This window comes from Sapajus apella, unplaced genomic scaffold (assembly GCF_009761245.1).
Source record: "Sapajus apella isolate SASKATOON/1434 unplaced genomic scaffold, GSC_monkey_1.0 scaffold4, whole genome shotgun sequence".
Lineage (NCBI taxonomy): Eukaryota > Metazoa > Chordata > Mammalia > Primates > Cebidae > Sapajus > Sapajus apella.
The window spans coordinates 51,315,996-51,328,879 of record NW_022436944.1 but is presented as its reverse complement, the minus strand read 5'-3'; the positions used below and the strand labels follow the sequence as shown (position 1 = coordinate 51,328,879).

Below are 12,884 nucleotides of genomic sequence, written 5' to 3'. Positions count from 1 at the left end.
CACGCCACTGCACTCCAGCCTGGGCAACAGAGCAAGACTCCATCTCAAAAAAAAAAAAAAAGAGAGAAAGAAAATATGATTAAAGTCCAAACTGATTTTCACAAACATTTCCCTAATCCCATTTTGATTGTACGCTATTAAACTACTTACACTGTATACTATACGCTCCTTACAGCAAGGTTTTTATTCAACTTTGCATCATAATGGATTAGCACAAAACTTAGCATTTATCTTTTCAATGTTTAATAAATGTATGGGGCATAAAATTTGCTTTGATTTCCACAAAAGTAGTAAGGTAGAATTAGACAAAATAAATTCCAAAGCTTCCAGCTCTTGTATCCTGGAATTGTTTTGGGGGGAGGGAGGTATCCTGGATTTGTTTTACATACAAGCTTTTTAAGTTTTTTTTTTTTTTTTTTAAAGTTAAACTAGCATTAGCTGTGTTCTGTTTACAGCTGCCAAGTATAATTATGACCCCTAACAATTATGGTTTTACTCTTAATTTACTCAATAATTGGATTATTTTTCTTTATTTACAAAATGTATAATCCCCATAATAATCTGTACAGGACTAAAGTAGGTAGGATGTTTATAAAGCTTTACTTCTAATGATTTCCAGCAAATATCACCCAAAAATACATTTTAGATATAATATGAAAAACAAACGCTACTCTCCTTACTCAACTCACCGCAGAAAAGATAGACAATACCATAAATAAACTGTTCCGGTGACATTTCAAAACCATTCATCAATATTAGGAACTGACTACTTCTCTGTGCTTAAATTACTAACCTGATTTAGTTAATACAGCCCTTGAGGAAAATTCCTATTTCTAAACTAAAAACCAAGTCTCATTTATTATACACTTAACACATACTCACTGTATTTGGAAAGCAGAAAATTGCAAAGCAGAAAGAAGTATAAAAAAATCATTGGCAATCCTTACTGTCTGCTTTTTATTAACATTTTCCTGTATCATCAAATACTCAAAAAGATTAAATTTAAAGGCTGCATAATATTCCATTTAATATTCCATATGGCAACACTGAAATTAAAAAATCATTTCCCTATTGGTCATTTAAGTTAGTTTCATATTTTCATAATTACAAATTATACCACAGTAAATATCCCTAAATTTGTCTTTATATCTTTAATTTCCTTATGACATGAACGCAAATTATGATAAACTTTAATCAAATTAGAAAGCTTAAATCACTTCACATCCCATCAATGTTACTGTCATCCCTGCAAGCCATTCTTTCTACAAATACAACATAATGTTTGGGTGTTCCTCTTAAAACAGTAGAATCCTATGTATAACATATTTTTTAAAAACATTTGCCGGGCACAGTGGCTCACGACTGTAATCCCAGCACTTTGGGAGGCCGAGGCGGGTGGATCGCGAGGTCAAGAGATCGAGACCATCCTGGTCAACATGGTGAAACCCCGTCTCTACTAAAAATACAAAAAATTAGCTGGGCATGGTGGTACGTGCCTGTAATCCCAGCTACTCAGAAGGCTGAGGCAGGAGAATTGCCTGAACCCAGGAGGCGGAGGTTGTGGTGAGCCGAGATCGCGCCATTGCACTCCAGCCTGGGTAACAAGAGCGAAACTCTGTCTCAAAAAAAAAAAAAAATTTACTTCCCAATATAGTGAAATTCACCATGTCAAAAATATCTCTTAACAGAAAATTAAGTTTTTCCTCCCAAAATTTTGAGACGGCCTCCCTTCTCAGTTTTTCTTACACCTCCCTTGCTCGATTCCCATGCCACTCTTCTACCACTATTCATCCACATAACCTTCCCATGAGCCTCCTTTTCCACGTGTGAACACACACTGTTCTCTGTGGTTGTGTTACAATTCACTTTAAGGACACATGCAAAAAATATACTCAAAGAGGAAAACATTTTTTCATAATTATTTAAAATAATTTATTTTGAAGTCATTTAATACTTAAAACACAACTGAATTTTAGTTGATATAATTATGAGTTTGACATTTATCAATCCTTTTACCTAAACATTTCTGTTCAAGGGGAGGGAGAGCAAAAGACAAAGCATGTTATGCGCCAAAATCAAAGAACTTTATATACAAATACTTTACAGTGCTTCCATAGTTTTTCAGACCATTAAGTTAGGAGAAATTGAACTTAAATCCTGACCCACTCTGGATGAAGGAAGAGAAACACTTGTTCTACCATACTACTTTCCATCCATTTAGAATTAAACCCTATGAAAGCAGACTAGAAATCATCAGAAGTACTCCTGTATAATTGTAAGTAAAAGAAACAAGTGGGGTAGAGTGGAGAATGTGGACATTATGAGCATCAGCTTGATATATATCCCTAATCCATTTTATTTTTCTTTCTTCTCAAATACTTTCAAGAGTCAACCAAAGGAATATGGATTTCATGCTTTTTTAGAATGACCAAAAAAAAAAAAAAAAAAAAATCCCAGTTATCAAATACAAGGTACTTTCTCAAATTCTAATCCTTTTAAATCTTGGTGGTAAAGTTAAATGGGAGTTGGACACCGCTTGAATTTTAAACTTTTATGTAGAATATACTTCCATCTGACCATTTTTAACAACATATTTATTTAACTACTTCTGACATCTCCTTTGGCTCTTCTTCCTGAATCATGGCATTTCATAAAGTATATTTCTGAAACTTCTCACAGCTGTATTTCTCTGACCATTAAATTTCAATGATCCCCAATTTTTTAAATTAGACAAAGTAACAACCAAAAAACACCCTGTTAGTTCCTTCACTATAACCATTTAACCAAAAAAAAAAAAAGTTTAATCTATTATTTATTACTCTCCTTTCTGGATCCCAACTACTGTTTATAGTATTTTCAGGGTAGAGAAATACCATAGATTTATGTATTTCAGCAGTAAGGTTATTTGTTTATATGGGAGGCACAGATTTGGTGGTTTTTCGCATCACGAGCCATTCATTCATTCATTTGTTCGTTCATTCATTCATTCAGAAACAGGTCTCCTTCTGTCATGCAGGCCGGAGTGCAGTGGCAAGATCATAGCACACTGCAGCCTTGAACTCCTGGACTCAAGCCATTCTAGCCTCATCCTCCTGAGCAGATAAGACAAGAGATGTGAGCCACTACTGCTGGCTCATCACAGGCTTTAAAGCCAAAATCTGAGTTCAAGCCTTAGCTCCATTACTAGCCACATGATCTTTAGCAAATTATGTCTCCACTTGTTTCCTCATCTGTAAAACGAGACTAATGATAGCACCTACCCTCACAGTAACGTTACAAAGATTAAAAAGTACGCTGAAATGGCTATAAATGTAATTAATATACTATTTTTTTGAGATATAATTCATATACTATAAAATTTACCTTTAAAAAAACCTATCATGTAATGGTTTTTAGTGTATTCACAAGGTTGTGCAACCATCACTACTACCTAATTCTAAAATATTTCCTTGGCCGGGCGTGGTGGCTTACGCCTGTAATCCAAGCACTTTGGAGGCCAAAGCGGGCGGATTACCTGAGGTTGGGAGATCAAGACCAGCCTGACCAACACGGTGAAACCCGTCTTTAAAAAAAAATAGAAATAAAAATAAAATAAAATATTTCCTCATCCTCAAAAGAAACCCCATATCCATTAACAGTCACTCCTCTACTCTCCTCTCCATTATTCTCCCCCTCCCAAATTCCCAGGCAACCACTAATCTACTTTCTGTTTCTATGGATTTGCCTATTCTGGACATTTCACACTAACAGAATCATATACTATGTGGCCTTTTATGTCTGGCTTTTTTATATAATGGCATGTTTTCAAGTTTCATGTTGTAGCATGTATCAGTATTTTATTCCTTTTCATGGCTTAATAATATACCATTGTATAAATATACCATATTTTATGGTTTCATAAAGTTGATAGACATTTTGGTTGCCTTCATTTTTTGGTCATTATGATAATAAATGCTGCTATGAACATACCTAAGATTGGAACTGCTTGGTCATATGACAAATCTATGGGAAACTTTTGAGAAACTGCCAAGCTACTGGGTTTTTGAAACTGAACTTAAGATTTATCTTCATATTATTGTTTTATTTTATTATTTACTAAGACACTGCTTTCAGTTCACAATTGCTCTCTGGATCCTTCAACCCATAAAAGTTCTAACTCTATCATGAAAAGTAAGATCTTAGGTGAAACATCATCTACCGCTAAGCATCACAGTGAAAATGCTTGTTTTAGAACCTGTAGAGAAAAATGAAGATTCTTCTATAGACAACAGAGACTCAATCTATTGGTACATTATACCAAAAGGGCTTTTGAAAGTTTATTAAACTGCTTACTTTGAGGATGTCAATCTCTTACAATGAGTAAGTTAAATTCTATATACAAATGTGAATGATTTTCATGATAAAAATTCCCATTCCCCAAAATTAAGGGGGGAAAAAAGAAATTAAACCCAGACTAATTTCTACAAAAACGGAAAAAAAAACATATCAAGGAAAAGTTGGTGACAAAGCACTTATATAAAAATACCTGACCTTCTTTATCAATATAAACCGCAAAATGAACACAAAATTATTTTTACCATTTCATGCACAATATTAATCAAACAAATATCTCTTCAATAGAAAAAAATACACAAAACATCTTAGTTGTCGATGTCAAAAATCAAATTACTTACCTATATAGACTCTTTTGCTGTATCTCTGCATCAGTAACAACACAAATACATGCAGTGGAATAAGATTGATGATAAATACATAACCACCCCAAGCAGAGACCTATGGGGAAAGAAGTGCTAAGTTAAATTTATGTTTTTCCTTTTTAAAGTAAGTGTGTTTAGGTATCTAAACATACAATGAGCAAATATAAACACTAAGATTTTGGCAATTTTAAGAAATGCTTAAATAAGAACTTACTAACCTATGAAGAATGTATTCCTCATTTTTATTGATTATTAAAATAACATGATCCTACAAATCCAATATGCTTTTCCAAATTCACTGGAGAAATGTTCAAATTAAATTAGATTTCATAGAGAAGCTGAGAGTATTATAATTTGTAAATTGTCAGTAAACAAGCTGGCATGGAGACAAGGAGTTTTAGGATACAGATCATAAATTTTTAAAATAAAAAAATGGCTTTTACTTCACCCATTTTTGATGACAAATTTGTTGTAAGAAAGGTCACTGAGAGTAAGAGCAATGAAAGGACTCGTTGACAACTAAAAAAAATTCAGATGACATGAATATGCTTTGAGAGTCTCAAAATTAAAAGGGCTAGTTGGGCATAAATTTTTTTCTGAGAAATGGATTACAAAGCAAGATCCAATGTTTAGCCTATACAATACATACTATTTAACCAGAATAACTGAGGATGTTTTTGGTCTAAATTAATGAATATTCTAAAGAGGATGTTTATTATCAACCAATAGAATTAATTAATTTTTCGGTACACTAAGTAATAAGCTCTTGTCAACATCAAAGTTCTTAAATGCCCTCTATTAGAACTTGAAAGGCTCATTTGTATCAAGAGCCACTTTAGCAGACTATATGCTAGCATATCTATTCCAATAATGCTGCTCTAACTTAAAATATTTCAGAACTCCTTGTGGAGAACTGCCATCAGTTTTCAATACAAATATCAGTCTTCTGCCTTAGTCACATCCTGCTTTTCATAAAAAACAATGTTATTCTAATAGCGCACCAGTCCTTACTGAAAGACTTCTGGTTACTTTCAAAATCTCAAAGAGCACAAGTTTGATATTACTGAGTACAACTACCCAGAAAGTGTCCCAGGCTCTAACCACTTTAAAAGAGCCACAGATAACTTGGATGCACATTTTCTATGATGTTTGTTTCAAAAAAAAAAAAAGATTAGCTCAAATTATCATAATTTTCAGCACAAGACTACTATATAGGCTATGGTATAGAAAAAAAAGAGTAAGAATAAACGGGTAATACTGAACTCCAATCTTAAGAAACCTGTTTAAAAAATATGTAGGTAATTTATAGGTTGACCTAGAGGATATGACCATTATTTCAGTCATGACTCTAGGGATCTACTACAACAATTATGAAAATTGGGCATAGTATCAACATGCTACCTTATTTTGTTCACTTAAGAACAAAGAAAAGCTAAAACCAATCTGAAAGTAAATCTGATGTTTTGAAAAGTACTTGCTGATCTTATGCATGATCTTTACAGGGATTTATTTCTTCTCTGGCTCACATAAATTCATTTTAAGAGTTCTCCTTCATTTACTTTAAGGAATGAAATGAGAGCAAATGGGCCAAAAGAACATTCTTTCTACAACCTTTTCTCATTCCGTCTTTTCAGTTAACTGTTTACTTAGGTTATCTTTTTTACCAAGACTTCAAAGTACTCTTATTTCTCTGCTCTAAGTTCACTTGACTAAATTGTTTAGATAATGTCTGTTAAAAACTCAGATTATTTTAACATTAAGCAGTAGCCTAGTCAATTCCAATATGGAAAAACCAATTTTTAATATCAGTTCCAAAACAGAAAAACCAATTTTTAATATTTAAAATTGAGTGTTAAATAAAAGCTTATTTTATCTAACCATGGTTTCATGCTCGATATTTGACAGACAAAGTTTCCTGTTCTTTTTTAGTAAGCAATTTAACTTGAAAAACATTTTACTTGTCAGAGCAATTTTAAAAATAAAGATAGGGGCCAGGTGCCCTGGCTCATACTTGTAATCCGAACACTTTGGGAGGCTGAGACAGGCAACTCATTTGAGGTCAGGAGTTTGAGATTAGCCTGACCAACATGGTGAAACCCGTCTCTACTAAAAATACAAAAATTAGCCAGGCATAGTGGCACACGTCTGTAATACCACCTACTTGGGAGGCTGAGGCAGGAAAATAGCTTGAACCCAGGAGGCAGAGGTTGCAGTGAGAGAGATCACACAACTGCACTTCAGCCTAGGTGACAAAGCGAGACTCTGTCTCAAAAAAAAGTAATAAAATAAAATAAAGCTAGGAAGAATAGAAAAATAATATTTAAATTTAAGTCATTAAAAAGTTAAAAGAGGCGCAGTGGCTCTCGCCTATAATCCGAGTGCTCTGGGAGGCTAATGCAGGAGGATTGCTTAAGGCCAGGAGCTTAAGACCAGCCTGGGCAACAGAGTGCGAAACTATCTCGACAAAATATTTTTAAAAATTAGCCAGATGTAGTGGCACATAATTGCAGTCCTGGCTACTTGATAGGCTGAGGTGGACTTAAGTCCAGGAGTTCAAGGTTACAGTAAGCTATGATTGCACCAGTGCGTTCCAGATTGGACAACAGAGACACTGTCTCTAAAAAAAATAAATAATAGGCCGGGTGTGGTGGCTCACACCTTTAATACCAGCACTTTGGGAGCCCAAGGCTGGCTTACCACAAGGTCAGGTGTTCAAGACCAGCCTGGCCAACATGGTGAAATCGCGTCTACTAAAAATACAAAAATTAGCCAGGCATGGTGGCAGGCCCTGTAATCCCAGCTACTCAGGAGGCTGAGGTAGAAGAATTGCGTGATGCCAAAAGGGAGAGGGTGCAGTGAGCCAAGATTGTGCCACTGCGCTCCAGCCTGCCTAGGCAACAGAGCAAGACTCCATCTAAAACAAAAACAAAAACAAAATCTAACTAAATAATCTTAAAAAAATTTTTTTTAAATTCTTAAATAATTAAAAAGTTTAAGTATTTTGAAAGTGGTACACCTGAAAACATTTTGTTTTACTTGCTTCAGATACTTTATTTTAGCAGTTAAATATTAGCCCTCTCCACCAAAGCATGTTACATAGGATCTATGAGTAGGAGAAGCAAAGAGGATGGTAGTAACAGAAGATTACATTAAGGCCAGGTGGGTTGGCTCACGCCTGTAATCCCAGCACTTTGGGAGGCCGAGGCTGGTGTATCACGAGGTCAGGAGTTTAAGACCAGCCTGGTCAAGATGGTAAAACCCTGTCTCTACTAAAAATACAAAAACATTAGCCGGGCATGGTGGCATGCGCCTGTAATCCCAGCTACTTGGGAGGCTGAGGTGGACAACTGCTTAAACCCAGGAGGCGGAGGTTGGAGTGAGCCGAGATTGCACCATTGCACTCCAGCCTGGGCAACAGAGCAAGATTCCAAAGAAAGAAAGAAAGATTACATTAAACAAAATAAAAATCCTACAGATTTCAGGAGAAAGAAAGAGAAGAACTGTTTAAATCTTCAAAGACCTGTTAGACTTCATGTAATCTCAAATATGAAATCTTACCATATAGAAATAGGATAAGCAGCAGCACATTGTCCAAAACACTGACCCAGTTTTTACAGATTTTACCTAAAAAACAAAAGCAACTGATATAATAAAAATGTTTATAAATGCTCTTGCTGAATTTTAAAAAGGTAAATGTTTAGTAACCACATGCTACAAAAAGTCAAGGTTATTTTAAAAACTACTATGGTTATTCAGATATGCAGATGTACTTAATGTATGCATTTATAACACTGAGTAGCACACTCAGCCATTTTAAGAATAGCTCTCATTCTTTGTTATTTAGTTTTCGGTAAAAAGAATCATCTTTTTGAAAACAAATTACATATTTTCATTTTCTGAAAAGTCTCTTGCCCTCACTGATATCCACACGCCACGCCACAGGTCATCATGGCCACTTCCCATCCCTTCCCCTGAGGTATCTATACTCCAGAGTGGTCTACTGCTTGTTCAGCAGTGCCAAACCAGTTCAATGGGCTGAACCACACCCTATGCAATGAGGTCTGAAAACCTTCCTAGTTTGCTCTTTCTTGTGCACTCCCTTAGCCTTAGTGATACCATATAGAGTTTCCTTCTATTATACTTTTATCATAATTAATACTTCTTTCTCTCTCCTAACTGAACCCAGACTACTATAATCTATTACAATAAAACCAACATATATTTTACAACCACTAAATACAGTTCATATCCTGAAATTTCCTCAGACTCAATCCAACTGGCTGAAAGAGATAATGTAAAGCAAACATATTCTTCAGTACTGACTAATACACAGAAAACTTTGCTAGGCTCTGCTGGACATAAACTATAACTCAGCTCTATATTAGGGAGATAAGGTATAAAGACAAGAACTTGAGTCAAAATATAACATAAAAGCAATCCTATGGTAAGTATAAACGCTGAGTACCAAAAGGTCCTTATAGAGCCTTGAATGCTAAAGACAGGAAAGCAGTTCTGGCTGGGAAAAAATTACCAGAAACTCTACTGAGGCGGTGGCTTTGGGCAAAACTTTAGGGCAATAACGCACGAAAGATGCAAGGCATCCAATCAACCACCCACAGTGGATTCAGCAGCAGGTACAGACAGAAGCAGCAGAGGTATAGAATTTAAAAACTCTAAGCCCACAAAAAGCTCACAGTCTACAGGAGGAAGTCAACTGAAAAGCAAGTAATCAATAAACCCTATTTCATAGAATCTATGACCATCACTCTTAACATATATCCTAATTTCAGAGATGCCAAAATCTGGGGAGAAAGTACACATCTTACTTAGAATTGAAAGGTTTCTGCTGGCAAGACAGTCAAATAGGAACAGCTCCGGTCTGCAGCTCCCAGCGAGACTGATGCAGAAGGTGGGTGATTTCTGCATTTCCAACTAAGGTACCTGGTTCATCTCACCGGGACTGGTTGGACAGTAGGTACAACCCACGAAGGGTGAGCCAAAGCAGGGTGGGGAGCTGCCTCACCCACGAAGCACAAGGGGTCATGGAACTCCCTCCCCTAGCCAAGGGAAGCCTTGAGAGACTGTACTGGGAAGAACAGTGCATTCTGGCACAGACACCATGCTTTTCCCACAGTCTTCGCAACCGGCAGACCAGGAGATTCCCTCAGGTGCCTATGCCACCAGGGCCCTGGGTTTGAAGCACAAAACTGGGCAGCCGTTTGGGCAGACACCAAGCTAGCAGCAGGGATTTTTTTTCCCCACACCCCAGGGGCACCTGGAACAACAATTCACTCTCCTGGAAAGGGGGCTGAAGCCAGGGAGCCTAATGGTCTGGCTCGGCAGGTCCCAATCCCACAGAGCACAGCAAGCTAAGATCTACTGTCTTGAAATTCTCGCTACTAGTCTGAGGTCACTTGGGACGCAGAAGCTTGCTAAGGGGAAGAGGTTTCCTCCATTGCTGAGGCTTGAGTAGGTGGTTTTACCCTCACAGTGTAAACAAAGCCACCAGGAAGTTCGAACTGGGCGGAGCCCACAGCCCCTCAGCAAGGCCCTGCCACCACTCTGCCTCTCCAGACACCCCACTGTCAATATTAAGACAGATCAACGAGACAGAAAATTAACAAGGATATCCAGGACTTGAACTCAGCTCTGGACCAAGTGGACTTAACAGACATCTACAGAACTCTCCACCCCAAATCAACAGAATATACATTCTTCCCAGCACCACATCACACTTATTCCAAAAGTGACCACATAATTGGAAGTAAAACACTCCTCAGCAAATGCGAAAAGGTAGGAATCATAACAGTCTCTCAGAGCACAATACAATCAAATTAGAACACAGGATTAAAAAACTCACTCAAAACCACACAGCTACATGGAAACTGAACAACCTGCTCCTGAATGACTAGTGGGCAAATAACGAAATTAAGGCAAAATAAAGAAGTTATCGGAATCAGTATCATGAAAATGGCCACACTGCTCAAAGTAATTTACAGATTCAATGCTATCCCCGTCAAGCTACTGTTGACTTTCTTCACAGAATTGGAAAAAACTTTATATTTCATATGAAACCAAAGAAGAGCCCTCATGGCAAAGATAATCCTAAACAAAAAGAGCAAAGTTGGAGGCATCACGCTACCTGACTTCCAACTATACTACAAGGGTACAGTAACCAAACCAGCATGGTACTGGTACCAAAACAGATATATAGGCCAATGGAAGAGAACAGAGGCTTCAGAAATACCACCACACATCTACAACCTGACAAACCTGACCAAAACCAGCAATGGTGTAAGAATTCCCTATTTAATAAATGGTGTTGGGAAAACTGGCTAGCCATATGCAGAAAAGCTGAAACTGGATCCCTTCCTTACACCTTATACAAAAATTAACTCAAGAGGGATTAAAGGCTTAATCCTAAGACCTAAAACCATAAAAACCCTAGAAGAAAACATAGGCAATACCACTCAGGACTGGGCAAAGACTTCATGACTAATATACTAAAAGCAAAGGCAACGAAAGCCAAAATTGAGAGAGGGGATCCAATTAAACTAAAGAGTTTCTGCACAGCAAAAGAAAATAACATCAGAGCAATTTCTGCAATCTATCTATCTCACAAAGGGCTAATGTCCAGAATCTACAAATAACTTAAACAAATTTACAAGAAAAAAACAATCCCATCAGAAGTGAGCAAAGGATATGAACAGACACTGCTCAAAAGAAGACATTTATGCAGCCAACAAACATGAAAAAAAGCTCGCTATCACTGGTCATTAGAGAAATGCTAATCAAAACCACTATGAGATACCATCTCATGCCAGTTAGAATGTTGATCATTAAATTCTGTAAAAAACAGATGCTGGAGAGAATGTGGAGAAATAGGAAAACTTTTACACTGTTGTTGAGAGCGTAAATTAGTTCAACCATTGTGGAAGACAGTGTGGTGATTCCTCAAGGATCTAGAAATAGAAATACCATTTGACCCAGCAATCCCATTACTGGGCTTATATCCAAAGGATTACAAGGTATTCTACTACAAAGACACATGCATGCATATGTTTATTGCAGCACTGTTCATGAGAACAAAGACTTGGAACCAACCCAAACGCCCATCAATGATAGACTGGATCAAGAAAATGTGGCACATATACACCATGGAATATTATGCAGCCATAAAAAAGAATGAGTTCACGTCCTTTGCAGGGACATGGGTGAAGCTGAAAACCATCATTCTCAGCAAACTAACATAGGAACAGAAAACCAAACACCACATTAGTGAGTGCTGAACAATGATAACACACAGACAAAGGGAGGGGGACATAACACACCAGGGCCTGTTGGCGGGTGAGGGGATAGGGGAGGGATAGAATTAAGAAAAATACCTAATGTAGATCATGGGTTGATGGGTGCAGCAAACCACCATGGCACGTGTATACCTATGTAACAAACCTGCACTTTCTGCACTTGTACCCCAGAACTTTAAAAACAAAAAAAATTGATAAAAGGTACTGTATACCAAGTGCTATAATAGACACAGGTATTAGAAATTAAGTGGTATGAAAACAGAAATGAGAGTAACTAAATCTATGTAAAAGAATGGTCAAAGCAGGCACTGAAGAACTATAAAGGAGAAGGGGAGATCAATAACGAAAAAGGAAAAACAGCAACATCTGCCAAAGCAGAAAACAACACCTGAGTTACTCAAAAGGAACTGAAAAGACTCTAGGAGAAATGTTAGGACTTTGTCGTGTGGTATTATGATACATGGGCTTTTATCCCCAAATCTTTTTAATGAGACCAACATCATCCTGATACCAAAACCTGGCAGAGACTCAACAACAAAAGAAAACTTCAGGCCAATATCCGTGACGAACACAGATGCGAAAATCTTCAATAAAATACTGGCAAACCAATTGCAACAGCACATCAAAAAGCTTATCCATCATGATCAAATAGGCTTCATCCTGGGGATGCAAGGCTGGTTCAACATATGCAAGTCTATAAATGTAATTCACCACATAAACAGAACCAAAGACAAAAACTACATGATTATCTCAATAGATGCAGAGAAGGTCTTCAACAAAATTCAACAGCCCTTTATGCTACAAACTCTCAATAAACTAGGTAGTGCCAGAACGTATCTCAAAATAATAAAAGCTATTTACGACAAACCCACAGCCAATA

General features: G+C 36.9%; 1 protein-coding gene across 2 annotated transcripts in view; it reads right to left on the bottom strand.

Annotated features, from left to right (window-relative positions):
* STT3B (STT3 oligosaccharyltransferase complex catalytic subunit B) overlaps window positions 1-12,884 on the bottom strand; it is a 103,054-nt gene that overhangs the window by 32,798 nt on the left and 57,372 nt on the right. For both annotated transcript variants that reach the window (XM_032268439.1, XM_032268449.1), the window contains exons 4-5: window positions 8,256-8,321; window positions 4,674-4,773 (exon numbers count right to left, since the gene is read on the bottom strand). In XM_032268439.1, the coding sequence (XP_032124330.1) occupies window positions 4,674-4,773; window positions 8,256-8,321 (166 nt within the window). The remainder of the gene's footprint in view (window positions 1-4,673; window positions 4,774-8,255; window positions 8,322-12,884) is intronic.